This window comes from Geospiza fortis, unplaced genomic scaffold (genome assembly GCF_000277835.1).
Source record: "Geospiza fortis unplaced genomic scaffold, GeoFor_1.0 scaffold264, whole genome shotgun sequence".
Lineage (NCBI taxonomy): Eukaryota > Metazoa > Chordata > Aves > Passeriformes > Thraupidae > Geospiza > Geospiza fortis.
The window spans coordinates 2,838,556-2,853,865 of NW_005054332.1; the positions used below are offsets into that span (position 1 = coordinate 2,838,556).

General features: G+C 33.6%; 1 protein-coding gene across 1 annotated transcript in view; it reads left to right on the plus strand.

Moving 5' to 3' along the window:
- The window catches only part of EYS (eyes shut homolog), a 702,047-nt gene that overhangs the window by 358,648 nt on the left and 328,089 nt on the right, over positions 1-15,310 (plus strand). Inside the window, 4 exon segments of the mRNA XM_031057597.1 lie at positions 8,040-8,164; positions 11,778-11,902; positions 15,169-15,308; position 15,310. The exon segment at position 15,310 is cut by the window's right edge and continues 100 nt beyond it. Of these exon segments, the coding sequence (XP_030913457.1) occupies positions 8,040-8,164; positions 11,778-11,902; positions 15,169-15,308; position 15,310 (391 nt within the window).

Here is a 15,310-nt window from a genome sequence, read left to right on the forward strand (position 1 = left end):
GGGTGCCTTGCCCTAGAGTATATCCAGTTCAATATGCTGATAGGGTCACCTTTCCAAGGGGATAAAGGATAAATTTCTTCTGTTTCCTTCATTTCTTACAAAGTGTTGATGTATCAGTTCATTCTTTCTTACATTTACCCCTGTGAGTATAAATCATAGGTAATTATACATTTATAATTATATATCAAATGTCTGATATATTTAAACCAATCAGACACTCTTGTAAGCCCATGATAAGTTCTCATTGTTAGTGAAAATATGGGGCTGTCAAAAGTTATCATATGGATAAGGTTCCAACCTTGTGGTTTGTTGTTCCTGTTCTAAGAGAAGTTCTCCAAGAGAATGGCACAATTAATTACGCTTTTAAAATTCATTTTACCTTTACAAAGATATCCAATATAAACTAATGATGAATATGGACAAGTTCCTGACCATCAGAACCAGAAAGTTTACAAGATCTGAACTTGGGATTCTTGGCCTATATAGGGTGCTGCTCTTTACAAATTAATTTTTCACTAATAACTATTTTCATACCACTCTAAATTACATTAATAATTAAATGATTTCTCCCATAATCTAAGAAAGACAACAGAAAGAAAAAAATACACCTCTTGTTATTTCAGATTATAGATCTGTAGTGGGGACTCTGATTCTGATATGATAAGAACAGAACTTTAGATGAATAAGTGGAATACCCTTTAAAACAAAATATATACTCAAGCATGCTAATACTATTTTTTTCTTTTTGATTACTATTGAATATTCTTTAAAAGAGAAAAAACATTTCCTGACCACCATGGAGAGCTATTATGCATTTCTACTCCATTCTATGGGAAATTTTTCTTCAGAGTAAATAAATTTGCTTCATTCTAGACAGCACATCCAAGGAGAATACAGAGGAGGAAAAGGAAATAAAAAAGGCAATATGATATGCTATACTTGTAGCTTGGGGAAAGCTTCATTGTCAGTGTTCTAAAATTAACAATCACAGCATCACCTTTGGGAAGGGTTTTAGAGATAATAATCTGAGAAAAGCTCTAAAGAGATTTGTGCAAATTCCTTAGTGGCTGCTTTCTCAAGTTCTCTCCATAGAAACACGCTTCAAAGTAGATCAGGAGAAGAAATTTTCAGTAGTATTAGTGATAAGGCAGCTGACTCATATTACTTTGAACTCAGAGCCATTTTTCTTAGGAAGACAATCAGTTTAACCCATTAGTGAAACCACAGTACCAAAAAGATCCATGCTGATCGAACATAGGATCCCAGAAATCACTAAGAGTTTGCACACATGTGCACACAGAAGTCAATGTTCTTTTTTCTCCTCTCAATTTTTCAGACTCCAAGAGCAGTAGAGCACATATTTCTTTATTTATGTATTTATTTAACATCATACACATTGATTGGGTTGTCTGCTGCTTCATCAGCAGCATCAACAGTCTTCAGACTAGATGGATGACCACACAGCAGATAATCTACTTTCATGTGATACCTTCTTTTTTTCAGGGTTTCTTAAGGAATTCCTGCATCTGAGTGTAATATGATAAAATCCCAAAATCTGTAGCCAGTAAAACCTGAATGGGACAGTGACTAAGCTAAGCTCATTATATGAACTGTCCAGCATTTTTTGTGTTCATTGAAGGCCATGGTAAAGCTCACGATGAAAGTTGTTTAAAATGCATGATGCAAAGCTTGGAATAGTGGAACATCTGAAAAAAGGTTTCTCAGTTGAAGTGATTTGCCTATAAAAGTTAATTCTAAAGCAATGAAGAGCTTGGCCATTATTAGATAATTATAAAAACTTCCTCTCTGACTATTCTATCAGCTTCACAGTAACATGCCCATAGCTATTAATCTCACTTTTAATGTAACAAATACAGCAAAAGTTTCAGTAACCTGACAGATGAAACAAGAATGCTATAACAGATTCTACTGCCAATAGATTTTTATATGAACAAGTTCAATGTTATGGTAATCAACTGTAGTATTGTAAGAAATAGAAGAAAAAACAAATCAAAATAATTCCTGAGAATTATATTTTATAATTCTGCCTTAAGGTTTTTGTTTGGTTTTTCAGTTTTTACGGAATATACCTTAAGTACAAATCAGTTCATGAGCAAATTCATGTTATATTAGTGTTTTCTGAGATAGGTTCCTTACCAAGGTTCTGGCAAGGCCTGAAGAGGCCTTCTCTTAATTGTCATAAACAGAATTAGTTATTGAGGTAGGAAAATAAATGGAGAATTTCACTACTTATGTAGAAATCACTGGAAAAGCATAGAACCGTATAGTGGCTTAAACTTGGCTAGTTACCAAGTGCCACCCAGCTGCTCTTTCACTCCTTCTTCTCAGTAGGATGGGGAGAGAAAATAAGATGGAGAAACTCCAAGGTCTAAATAACCACAGGGAACTACTGGCTAAAAGTCTTCACTTGGGGAAAATTTAATTTATTGCCAATTTCAAATAGAATAGGATGTTCAGGAGAAAAAAAAAAAAAAAACAAACCAAAAATAGACCATCTTTGCTCCAATTTCCATCAATGTCTTTTTCACAGGCTTAAGTTCACTCCTTTTTCCCAACTCCTGTACTTCCTTCTCCTTTCCCCAGGTGGTTTAGGGACAATGAGGAATGGGTTGTTGTGGTCATTTATTGCGTAACCTGATGAGAGTACTTCATCAGGTATATATATTCATTTATGAGGCAAATTTTTTTATGTGTGTATTGAGTTAATATAGACAGGCAGATGTGTAAGATAAGAAAAAAGAACACACATGGAGCAACTAAGTTAGAAAGAAATAAAAAGATCCGAACATTCAAAATTTTATGAACATTACATTGTAACTTTCAAATGAGACACTTCATTTTTCAAACTAATGTTGATAGGGCCAGGATTTTGGTTTGTTCTTGTATATCTTGAGAGAAAAAAATCACTTAATAAAATGATGTTTGTTTTTTTATATTTTGCCTGTGAATGACCCTACTTAAAAGGACAAAAATGATGCATTGGCTTCCAGTAAATTGAAATTTACTATCCAAAAGGTTAGCTGTTGGAGAGTAAAGTATGATAAAGACTGAATTTTTTATTTATCACTCTAGAAAAATTCCCCCCTGCCAAAAGTTTAAAGCTTTAAGAAATCATGTTATAATGGTAGGTATATTTAAAATTAATCGATGCTCTTAGTTATTTTTTCTTTAAAATTAAAAAGGTTCTGCAGAAGTTTGTAGTGCTAATACTTCTCATGAAGGTCGTGCCTCAGTAGTGCTAAGGGTCATGTATTTCACAGGAAATGTCTCTAATAATTCTGAAGCTGGTTAAATTATCTGGTTTTCCTTGCTCTTCCTTTTTTCCTTTCCAAGCTGGCATATGAGAATCGATTAAATGAATTATAAGGTCCATGTTTGATCGATTTTTCACTTCTTTAATTTAGACAGTAAAACTTTCTATCACATTTGAAGTTAAGAATTATGATTGAGATAATAGAGGTGTGATTCCGCTGGAAGTTAAAAAGGAAAAAGTTGCCTTGCAAATGTCAAGGCACCTTGTGATCCAAGATGATTAAAACTAAACTGTTTGCTATATGAATCCCAAGGTGCTGCTATATCTCAGTGTCCATGACATTTAGCCAGTGACTTTTCATAGCTTGTTAATAATGTATAGCAATCCCAGTATAAATTTGCAGTGACAAATCTGGCCTGTTACAGTAGAGCAGTTAAATAGATTTATTTTGGACAGAAAATGCAGATTTAGAAAAAAAAAATCATGACTAATGTCAAAAGAGATTGCACATTAACAATACAATTTTAGCTAAGGCATTTGCTCAGGAGATGTGCTTTTCACATTCATCTATTATTCTGCCCAAAATCCTAATTATCTAACCTGGAGGTATTAGCAAAACATTAAGAAAATCATCAAGGTTAACACTCACAAAGAAAAACTGATGTCTCCAAAAAATTTCATCGTGTGGACTGGTTCACAAAATTCATTGATTTTACCAGGTTGACTGAGTCACATAAGCAGGTAAAGGTTACAGCATAAACATTCTCTTCCAAGTACAATTGCTGTTAATCATTGCTCCAGATAAACCTAATAAACTTCTGTGTTGTAGAAACCATGTTTTTTCTGAACCTCATATCTCACTGATACACAAATTATTCATAAGCTGTAAAAGGTCACAAGGCAGATGAAGAAAGAGAGGGAGAGAGAAGGAAAAGGGTACAGGTTTAAAAAATGGACTCAAATGATGAGATACAAAACAGACTCAAAGAGTAGTGAGTAACGAGAGGATATAAATCAGTGTTGTAGAGAAAAATGTGGCTGATGTTTGGATTCTTTTAGATTTTCTCTGAGGCTGAAAGTATACTAACAAAGAAAAAAAATTACTGTGACTGTAGTAAGAATTGTCATAGATCAAAATCCTTCATTTAATTCTCTCTTTTCAATCTTTTGTTCAGCTGTTGCTTTGGCATATGCTCAAATTAAGATAATTACTCCTGATAATGATTGATATAAAGGCACAACATAAAAGGAATTATATTTGCACCACAGTACGTCAGCATCTTATATGAGATAAAAAAATCTGCGAGGAATGACAGAAAAGAGAAAGTTCTTTGTCAACATCCCTAAAACTGGTCATAAATAAATTGTGAATGCATTATTCTTACAGCAAATGAGCACTATTTTTTTGCTGCCTTTCAGAACAAAACTATTGATCTTATGTTGATCCTTCTGTAAGTTTAAAAGCTCAGACTTCCCAGTGCACAAACTTACTTTGTTAGGTAAGCCCTCGGAGCCATTTGCTGATAAACATAGATATCTATTTATTTATAAAGGCATACATTGTTTTCTATCAGATGGTAATCAACATACAAGAATTGCAGTGATCATACCTTCATATAAAAGCTATCTAAAAGCCTCTGTTTTTTTTTTTGTAGAATGTTCATATCCCAAACAACACATAGAAATATGTTCCAAAGTGTTTCAGATATGTTTACTTCTATTTATAGCAAAAAGAACTGCATTTCATACCTACTTAAACTTTCTAATATCAGTTGTATTTAAATTCTACTGTTTCTGCCCCTTCTAATGTTCTAGAAGAAATGACAGAAGGGAAGTAAGAATGTGCAAAGGCAGAACAAAACCACTTTTTTTTAGAGGAGTAGATATGAAGGAAGGTGGGAGTGAATAAAAGGCTAAGAAATTATTGGAGTGCTTATCAAATCCTAAGAAAAGTTAACTTCATTAAAACTCTTAATAAAGTGTAAAGTTTATTGCAATTTTGGGAAATTTGTGAAAGCTGCTGATACTAAGCTGTTGTTTTAGCTTACTTTTAGTTGCTTCATAATTGCTCAGAATAATTTAGTTAATAGCATGGCTGTCTTTGCAGTGATGAAGCATTTCTTATATCACATCATGCTTTTTGAACAGAGGCAAACTGAATACTGTGATATTCCAGTTTTTACCAAAAAAATATAACACATCAGTATGCTAAATGCTTCCAATATTCTAAAGTATTCTGTAAGTTGAATGATTGTCTGACATTGGAAAAACAGCACCTTGTATATATTGATATATGTAAGACTTGATATACTGGATATCTAGGTGCTTTCATGGGTTTAAGACTTTCATCTAAATTTCAATTTGAAAGCAAAGTCCTATTTGCAAAACTTTCCTATTTCTGGTGGTGCCATAATCACTTTATATGGTATTATAAATTTAATGAATATTTGGAAAGCTTGCAGTACAAAATAGGTTATTTTGCCAAACTTTTATATGTACACACACGTATATATACTTTTCTACCTCAGTGAGAGTATGAGTTAGGCCCATAGTTATATAGTTTATATCTCTGAAGTTTCAAGGCTTTGTAGAGCCTTGAGTCTCTGAAGTCTCAAGCTTTTCTGAGTAGGAAATTTCACAGAGTTCATCCAGGCTGTAACCTGCAATATCTAGCTGATTCCATACTATTGATTCTCCGTGGGAGTTATAGCAACCTGCTTCACTAATCATTCTCACTCCAAATAGTTATGACCACAGGAGATCAGTAAAGACTGTTCTAGTCTTTACTGGTGTCTACTACTCAGCAAGTATACACACCACATATCAAAATGTGCCCAATCCAAGCAGCCAACAGGAGAGTTCTTAAAAAGACTTTTTTTCAATGTTTGACTTTTACAGACTAAAATATCAAGCTCACACACATTAGATACACATAGATGCAGTTGTTCTGTCCAGATATCTTACATAATTGTACATTTTTTCCAGTTTATTCTGTAAATGCTTTTTTATTGTTAAGATAAAATACATCTAATTGCGCCAAAGCATAAAGTTAAATTGAATTTAAACTGGCATAGTATTCCCCGTGTCTAGTTGCATTTTCCCCCTTGTAGAATATTCTCTCCATTCTTTTCATATCTGGGAAAATGTTCTCCCTTCAATTTGTTTATTTTTGATCTTTTAATTTTGTTTTCTTTAATATGCCCAGTAGACAGTCTAAAAACAAAGGTATATGAAGAAAACTATTTAAGATTTCCATGAGCAAAATCATCCTCTGTATTCCTTATTCCGCTGAGCATAGGAGAATGCTAGGGTGATTTATGTTGGGTATGTGAAGTAGTGTTCTAACTACTGGGCTTTGACATTTACATGTAGGATCAAAGGACCAAACTGTATCTTCTCAGTGAATTTTTTAAAATGTTTTTCAACCAAAAAACAGGTGGGCTTATGGCGCATTCACTAAGGTGCATTTTTCATGCTTTTTCTCTCATATATAATGACCAGATATTTGAAAAAGAGAAGTGTGTGCTTCAGTTTGTTTATTTTTCAAGCTGTATGCCATAGCTGTCATCTGCAGCTGATGTAGACTTTGACAAATCTGTTTTGTTGTTGTTTTCTTGGTAGATTCCAAATTGTCATTACCCAGAGTGTATTCCATATGAAACGAAACAAACATAGTCTAATAGTCACAGCAAAAATAAACCAAAGTATAATTCCTGATACAAAGTGTAATAATCCTTCAGGAGGTGTCTCACACATGTGTTTCATGGTCCATCCTCCTCTTTTGCTTCACAGTCTGGAAAGCTAAGGTAGGCACTGCAGGTACCTCATTCTAACTGGATATGTTGAATTCACTCAGTGTAGCACCTTGAGGAGTAGGTGACATGGCTACTTGGATTTACCCAAAGGTACTTTGCCAATGTACTCATCTCCCTCTTAAGCGAGACATAAACCTTTATGCTTTTCAGTAGACCCAAGACAACACACAAGGTGTGCATGACTCAGTTACTGAAAGGAGTTTTTGAAAACATTGTCTCATGTGAAATATATCCATGTACAACACATCTCAAAAGAGTAAATTTTATTAATACCATTATGGGACCCTGGTTTTTAGAGCATATTTGAATATATCCTAAAGTTATGTGTATATACACAAAGACATGTTTTAAAAATGAGATTAGTAGGATTTTTGCACTTCATTAAAGATCTTGTAAGTCTTGTAAGCTATATGTTGAAATCATATGGATCGACTTTGATATCAGTTATCACATAGAATTTACAACCACAAAAATACAGAAGAGTTTTTTTAAGAAAACGAATATTTTATACCTACAATGATAATTAAAGTTTGGGTCCTGAAGATTAGCTTTTATGCTGTAGTTTATATTTGATAGTACACAGTTGTCAGCAGGCAGTTTTTCAAACACAGGCTGCACTTACTTAGCTAAATTATTTTAGTAGACAATCTCCCAAGAGTACATAAAGAAAGGTTTGTATTCACCTTGGTAGAACCAGTGCACTCTAATTGGGACTGTTATGCTTGATTATGGTCCAGATGTGAAATTTTTGGATGGGTTTTGCCATCATAAATCCCATAAAAGATCAGCATGTATCACAACATGAAGTGTTTCAGTAAAATATCTTGAAACACAAAGTAATATATGATGTCTTGTTAATGGACACATTTTAGACACATTGTTTCCACACAAGGTCTATTTTATACGATGTTTATGCATAGTGTAACCCTTTGGAATGTTGTTATTTTCAGGTGTCTTGCTGGATTTTCTGGACAATTTTGTGAAATAGAAGTTAATGAGTGTAATTCATCACCTTGTCTACACGGCTCAACCTGTGCTGATCATATCAATGGATACACCTGTAAATGTCAACAAGGTAACTGCCATATGACGGAGCAATCTTAAATAATGATAGTTTTGAATTATCAGTGTTACTAGTAAGTTTTATATGAACTATAAGGTACAAAAATGTTATCTCTTTGCCAAGATTTTTGGATGAAATCCAAAGAGAATTAACTACTCCAGTAAGCATATGAGAAAGCCTTCAAAGTAAAGTCAGCTCACTGAGGGAGTCTGAAGTATTGTCTAGAGCCAGGTTTATTGTTTATGATCTTTACTAATGTAACTTACTGACCAAGCTGTCAAATAGTCGCTGTTGAACAGCAAAATAATTTCACTACCTATAGAATGAGATTGACTGAGAAGAAATTCTGAAGACTTTAACATTTTTATTATTATCCTTAGTGTTGATGTTGTAAGGCATACCTTATTGGTATTACAATACAAGCTTACAAATTTATTCTGCTGGCTGGGATTAAGAGAAAATTTTTTTAAACATTATAAATAGAATGAAAAAAAGGCACTTGCTTAAAAAGTGGGAACTGTTTCCTAATTCTGACAGAGATCAACTAAAACAGGTCTAGTGGCTTATGAAAATCTAAGAGATTTACTATTCATCAAAATATTTTACAAATATGTATTAAAATTTTACAAAAGCAAAGGTCACAATCAGTGTGCATTGTCATGCAATCACAAATTTAATCTGTTCAGGACTACTTACAATCTCCTGTCATGTCAGCTAATAAGAAGCCATTTCTCAACATAAGTAGAATTTCTAATCCCTATACATAAGTAGCATTCTGCTCCATAAATTACTCTTAAATTAAGAAATATTTCAGTACCTGGCTCCTGAAACTTTAATTTTTCAGTTTAAATCTACTTACTATTTTACTCACTTCCACTGCTGAATGATTTCTGTGATAGTACTGGAACAAGGTTTCTTACTGGTTATTTTAGAGATAATTTAGATATATTCCAGATGATAAATATTCTGTTAACCCATGCTATCTCCATATATCTGATCTAGTTACTTTGTGACAAAATATGTTCATGTTGTTGGTTTCAATTTACAAGCAAAAACATGTTAGCAAACTCTCCTGAAGTTGTGACCATATATATATTACACTTCTCTAGAGTCTTTCTACTCATTCTTGTTCTACATTTAAGTAAAAGCACATAGCAAATTGTATATTAATACATTTTGCACTTTTTTCATTCTGAATGTGTCTTAATGCAGCTTACGAAACTATATGTAAGAGATCTTATTAAAAAAGTATGGAAGCTACTGAAGCAAATACATGCATGTGTGTAATGAGATTTAATGAGGCAGTTTATTAATTTGTTTAACTGATAATAAGGAATGATTTTCTAACATATAAGACTTAAATCTAAGTATCTTTGGTTTACTAAAGGCTAATTATGAGTAGGACTGTTGATTACAGCTTAACATTTTTTAGCAACTTTTTTTAATGTCAAAGAGGTACTTGATAATTCAGAAAAACACTATAGCTCTGATGCATGAACCAATGAATTTTTTTTTAATTTTTTCATACAGAATTCATGATAATAAAGATCTTTCTGATCTTAAAAAATTGGAGTCATGGCCTAACCTCAGTACTACATATCCACCTGGTACTGCATATGGCCATATCCCCCTCCACCAATATTAATGACTTAAAAACTTAAAGACATTATTTTTTAGTCATTAAAGTGCTTAACACAGAATACATTGCCAAGTCCATTTTTTTTCCTTGCTTTTAAAGCTTATTAAAATAATACATCAAAGATATTTTAATATAGGCATTTAAAAATTGCTCACCAGCTAAGAACTGTGCTGTCTCTGTGCAACATGGAAACTCTTGGTATAAGGAGGAGAAAGTTCTCTGGGGCTTTGGAACTCACTCTTACAGCTAACACATTTTAAATACCTCCCAACCAAAGCATGGCTGACTTTCTTTTATATTCCTTTTAATAATACCTTGTGCTAGTAGGGGTGAAAGATCTGTAAATCACTCTTCCATTAGGTAAAAACACAGAATAAAAAACACATGCCCTAAGTATATACATAATTTTTACATATCTTTTACATATTTTTTAATTAATATGATATTTTCCAGTGTTATTTGACTCTCTAAAATGGCTTAAGAGATGAGAAGATTACAGCTCTGAAAAGAGGTGAATTTGGAGAGGCAGGGGAACCTTTGAGAGGAGAAACTTTTTTCAAAGTTGCACATCTGAAGAAAGGGATTAGAAAAAAAATATAATCCAGAGAGAAAAACTAGAAATACCTAGGGAAAAAAATGGCATTTTTTGCAGGCTTTGACTGTTCACATATAATAGATTTTATATTTCTCTTCTTAGCTTCACCTATAGAAATATGGAGCTGGGATTGGGGATTTTTTGGTCTATAAAGGCAACAATGGGAAACAACTGGGCAGATAGTCTGATAGACCCCTCAATAGATTCCCTGTTGTAATTTAATGAAATGGAAAAGGGATGATACCAAGACTGAAATAGGAATGATACCAAGACTGAAATAGGAACAAGGCAGATGATTGCAGCCTTCCAAAAACCTCCAGAGAACAAAGTAAAGCATGTGGTGACAGCATGTGATACCAGGAAAGGGAATGGATTTAGCTCTGACAAATGCATTTTGTAATGGATCATGAATTTTGTCAGCTATTGTCGCAGTAGCAGCCCCATACCCTTAGAATAACAGATGCATGTTCAGGTTCTGTGCCTGCAGCTCCAGGCTGTTCAGGTGCAGAAGCAGCATGGAGAGATGTAAACTCTGTTCTAAGAGCACCTCAGACAGCACAAAAGCAACAACAGCAGCTGCTGGAATTAATAGCAGGCTCATGGTTAAGTCTTTAACTGGGCAGGCTGCTCTTCTACTAGGACAACTAAAGCAAGACTGGAATGTAACAGGTGAATCCATTTGATGCATACTCTGAGGCAAAGTCTGAAGAGTGACAACTAGATTTGTAGCAGCCAAGGACTGCTAGGGGACTTGCGGGGCTGTTGGGTTTTCTTTGTTAGCTTGTTTAGAAATAGTAAAATGGAGAAAAATCAAATCTGTAATGGGAAGTGGGAATATCATGGCAGAAAGTCGGTGCTCTTCATTAACTAGCCATATTTTACAGAGTTCTGGGTTTGTATTTAACAAACAAATGGATGGATTACATTTCAACTTAGCCTACAAGGAGCAAGTTCGAGACAGGCTTAAATTACATGACCTAAAACACAGCTTCAAGATGAGAATTTAGCCTCTAATTTATGGTGCACTTACTTGTAAAGGAGATTTTAGCAAGAAATGTATATCAATAAAATATCCAGTAATCTGACTAATGAACTGTGAGAAGACAGAATCTCATAGTGTTTAAACACAAAGTATTTGCTCAGAAAATGTCCTCCTCATTGATCTGGTACAGTAATCTCAGAGTTTCTCTTTTTAACTTTTTTCCTTTATTTTTTTCTACTCTGAGAAACCACAGCCCAAAAAATTTCATATTCATCCCATAATATATATCTCCATATATGTGAGAATGGATGATAGTTATCCATACCTTTGTTCCAACTACACTCAGTAAATGGATATAGATTTTAATGAGTCTTGCTTTGGGGTTTGCTTTGCTTTTGTTTTCTGACAGGCTGGGAAGGTCTCCATTGTGAGTTGGATGTTGATGAGTGCATATCCAACCCCTGCATACATGGTATCTGTGTTCAGAAGGAGCCCAGCTTTGGTTATTCCTGTTTTTGCAAGCCAGGATTTGTGGTGAGATGCTGAAATTCTTTCTTATCTTTCCTTTTATCTGGCTGTTCACATTGCACAGAAAATACTTTTTAAGCTTGCTCAGAATTGTTGATATACTTCTTGAACTAAATGGAATTACAGAAGTGACTTATGCTTTTTTCAAGGAATTAACCAGGAATTTCTCCCTGTTCCAGTGACTCTTTGTCTACAATATTGTAAAGTCTGTATTTTACCATAAGGGCTTGGTAGGTAAAAATAGATCTGAACAATGCAAATAATCTGACTAAATTTACTGACAAACTATCCTGAGAAGGAAAAAAACTATCTCATAAAAATTAATACCATTTTTGAAAGGTGGATTTTACAGAGTAGTAAGGGTAACATTGATACTTCCCACAGAGCATGGTAACTGCTGCCTTTTTTTCTTCTAAAGCAGATTGGCTTTCAAAGCAATGTCAAATAGTGATGAAGGATACATCACTTGAAGGCCATAGTCTTTTTATACGGAAAACAGTTTGATCCTTATGTTACAATAATCTTATTTTTTCCTTAAATATTCATGCTTATCTTACATGAACAATTGTAATGGAGAAGATCAGGTTCACAATTTTTTGTATCATTTATAGCTTACAAAAAAAAAACAAAAAACAAAAAAACTTCTGAATACCAAATAAAACCACCAGAGAGTAAGATTAAAATCTGTTTAGAGAAATTATTTTTTCGATTAGTGCAAAATTTATTGGTACAAGTCAGTGTTGTGCGACGCTGTAGAGACCAGAAGTACAAATAAACCCAAAAATGGGTTAGAAGGAGGATAGATTAATTGCTATTCAAATTACTCTTCTGAATGTTACCCTGGCCCAGGGAGTCTTTGATTTACTAATTGCCAAAAGTTGGAATGGTATATTTGGTGAGTTACCAGATGCTAGCTCTGCTTGTTTTCTTCCTGTTTTCTTCCCAAAGTATTCATTAACAGCTCACTTATGATGGAGCTAGATAGATATTTGACCCATGGGGGCAGTTTTTCTATTAGTACATAGCTTGGGTATTAATTGTACATTATGTTGCAGAACAAGCAAGCCCTTGCAGAAGGAAAAGTAACAAGCCTTTGAAGCAGCTGAAATTTAAGATGTATCATCTTTGCTTTTTATTCCATTATTAATTTTTCCATCTTCAGTGCCTCCAATTCCACTATGCTTTGGGAAGGAATATAACAGTAAGAAAATACAGTAAGAAAACACAGAAACATTTTTAATATACCTATCTTCAGTGTCAAGGATAAGAAGTTATGGTCTAAACACCTCAAGAGGTATATTTTTTAGGTCCCAATGGGTTCTGGTTCCTAAGCATGAGTAGGTATGGAGTGGAAACAGCAAAACTCACAGAGAAATAAGTATTCAAAGAACTCCAGCTACAGTGTGTATGTAAATCTTCTGTAGTCTGTGTCTGTACTGTTACCCAAAGTATGGATCATAAAGCATAGATTGTGAAATCTCTCATAAATTTTCAGAACAAAAGCATAGTCAGTGGTATAAGAAATAAGTGTTTACTTTTTAAGTGGAACCATCTATAGATATATACCTACTTTAAAATACAAATATGCACAAGCTAAATGATTCCATCCCCCTGTATGGAAACTGTTAAAACATTTACAGGCACTTTCAGTGCTATCAAATTTATCTATGGCTACTTAATGTACCCTTCATGCACACTGGAGGTTATCCACATCTGCTTTGTTTCTATGAGTCATAAAATCGTAATCAAATGCTCTTTGCCATTAAATGTAGTAGTCATAAAAATGTACTAATCTGTCACAGGAAAGTCAGAATGAAACGTAAGTTTTATAGGATTAAGAACGATTATGAGCCTGCTCAAACTGATCATTTGTTCTATGTGTGGAATTAGAAAAGAGCAAGAAGGAAATGCATGGGAACTGACATGTTAATTGGCCTGTTTTTTCTTTGTGCTTTGGAATACCGACGCAGTGAGTGATTTTATAAGATGCCATGAATTTACCAGATAGTTCGTCTGCTTGCCAAGACAAATTAAGAAGTTGATTGAAACAAACATGAATGTATCAAAATTACTCAAAACCCATCAATTTAACCTCTTCTATTTTAAACCCCGAATAATTTATACTACTTGTAAAAAAAGTAATTTGTTTTCATGCCTACATTTCTTCCTCTCTCTCTCTTGTCCTTCCTATTGTTTCTTAATATCATAAATTAATATAATAGAGTTGACAGAGATCTCATAAAATATAAGTTGTCCCAAGTTCTGTGTAAATAGTTAGCTACATAGACATGAAAGACTTTTTAAGTATTTGTCTGAAGGAAAGTGTGTAATGGATACATGCTTTTTGAGCTCTAAAGAAGGCTTGGATTTTTTAACATGTGCTCCAGTTGCAGGAAAAGATTCAGTTAGAAATTATATCCTGATGATATGTTGTAAGAGATGTATGTCTTCAGGGATGAAATGTACATATTTTAAATAGTTATCAAATACGTAGTATCCTTCTAGGATAGCTGTTAGCTGTCTCCCTTCACGTAGTCTATTAGTTCATTGCAACAGAAGTGAAAATAAAATGAACCCAGGCCTGACTTCAGAATATATTTATTTCACACTTCAAGAATGCATTTAATTCACATAATTATTCCTTGCCTTTTTTACAGACCACTGAATATGATCATTTTTGCTTTATTACTAGGGAGGATATTTCAGACTTCCCATGAGTTGTTACTCTTGATAAAAAAACGGGAAATGAATGCCTGGTCCAATTTGAGACTGCCACTATATTTTTTCTTTTCTAAACGCTATCTGTGAATGCAAGGTATTAATAGGGAGCTGTGTGCAGATTTGGTAACAACAGACAACAAACAGTGGGCTGCAGTGTACAAAAGGAAAGAACATTAGCTTGCAAGTCAGAGCAAGCCATAGATTTTTTTAGTCAGTTAAGTCCTCAGTAAAAAGTATTTTTCAAACCTACATTCTATATGAAGATCATTATTTAACCAGTTTTTAATACTGGTAACAATATTGTCTTTGATACTATGCAATTACAAGTCTGTAGAGAAATTATTTTCTTGATAATCAGAGTCAAAATGTTACTCAGTTAAAATTTAAAATATGCAAGTATACTGTTATATTAGTTAAGGAATATTTTCCACATGATATTTCCTTTTGAAAGTGTAAGCAGCTTAATATAAGCAAAAATATTTTAGAATCAAAAGAATATGAAATGTAAATTGTCTTCAAAAAATATCCTTTTTTCGAAAACTCTCTTTCAGGGACGAAGCTGTGAGCTTAATTACAATGATTGTCTTATACAGTCCTGCTCCACTGGGTTTCTTTGTGTTGATGGAATAAACAATGTCACCTGTTTACCTACTATGCCCCAAAGCAAGAAAATTCTCTTTGAAGTGGCTGAAG